The 600-nt window shown below is 34.5% G+C and overlaps 1 protein-coding gene across 1 annotated transcript in view; it reads right to left on the bottom strand.

Moving 5' to 3' along the window:
* LOC119587114 (SID1 transmembrane family member 2-like) overlaps positions 1–600 on the bottom strand; it is a 31,322-nt gene that overhangs the window by 4,852 nt on the left and 25,870 nt on the right. The window contains 1 exon segment of the mRNA XM_037935866.1: positions 386–600. This exon segment is cut by the window's right edge and continues 23 nt beyond it. Coding sequence (XP_037791794.1) covers positions 386–600 — 215 coding nt within the window.

The following is a 600-nucleotide window of genomic DNA, read 5'->3' as shown; positions in this document are numbered from 1 at the left end:
CTTATCATCTACTTGAAAGAATACTGGTAGGTTAAAAAATTTGCCAGGTGCTGCACTCAGCCAAAATAAATATTTAAAAGTTTGATTACAAGTTTAAACAGTGTTGTGTATTATTATGTAAGATTATTTTTCAGTATGGCATTACATGGGGTTTGGTTAATGTGGTAATTTGCAAATAACTGGCACAAAACAGATAAGCAAAGCAGGCAACAGAAGAGCCAGCCTGGAGCAGATGTGACATAGCAAGAGACAAAATATCAGTAAATCTACTAAAACTTTTCTTCCTCTTATACTAATAGACACACACCAAAGAAAACAATATTAGACATTAATATATTTGATTCATCTATGGCAAATATAACAATTCAAATGGCTGAAGATTTACCTTTAAATATGATCTCACAAGTTCTGTGGTTGGAAGTGCTGTAAACACTGCCATGATCAGAATATTATTCTGAAAGCCTATCTCTGCAACTTGTGCATCCGCTGTCTGCAGTTCATAGACTGCCAATCGTTTCCACCAACACACGAGTCTAAAAAACAAAAAGTCTTTTGTCGTGATTTGGTAGAATTACATAACAAGGTCTACATAAGTTGCAC

The sequence above is a fragment of the Penaeus monodon genome, chromosome 22 (genome assembly GCF_015228065.2).
Source record: "Penaeus monodon isolate SGIC_2016 chromosome 22, NSTDA_Pmon_1, whole genome shotgun sequence".
NCBI lineage: Eukaryota > Metazoa > Arthropoda > Malacostraca > Decapoda > Penaeidae > Penaeus > Penaeus monodon.
The sequence above is the reverse complement of the archived record's forward strand: the minus strand, read 5'-3'. Positions and strand labels throughout refer to the sequence as shown.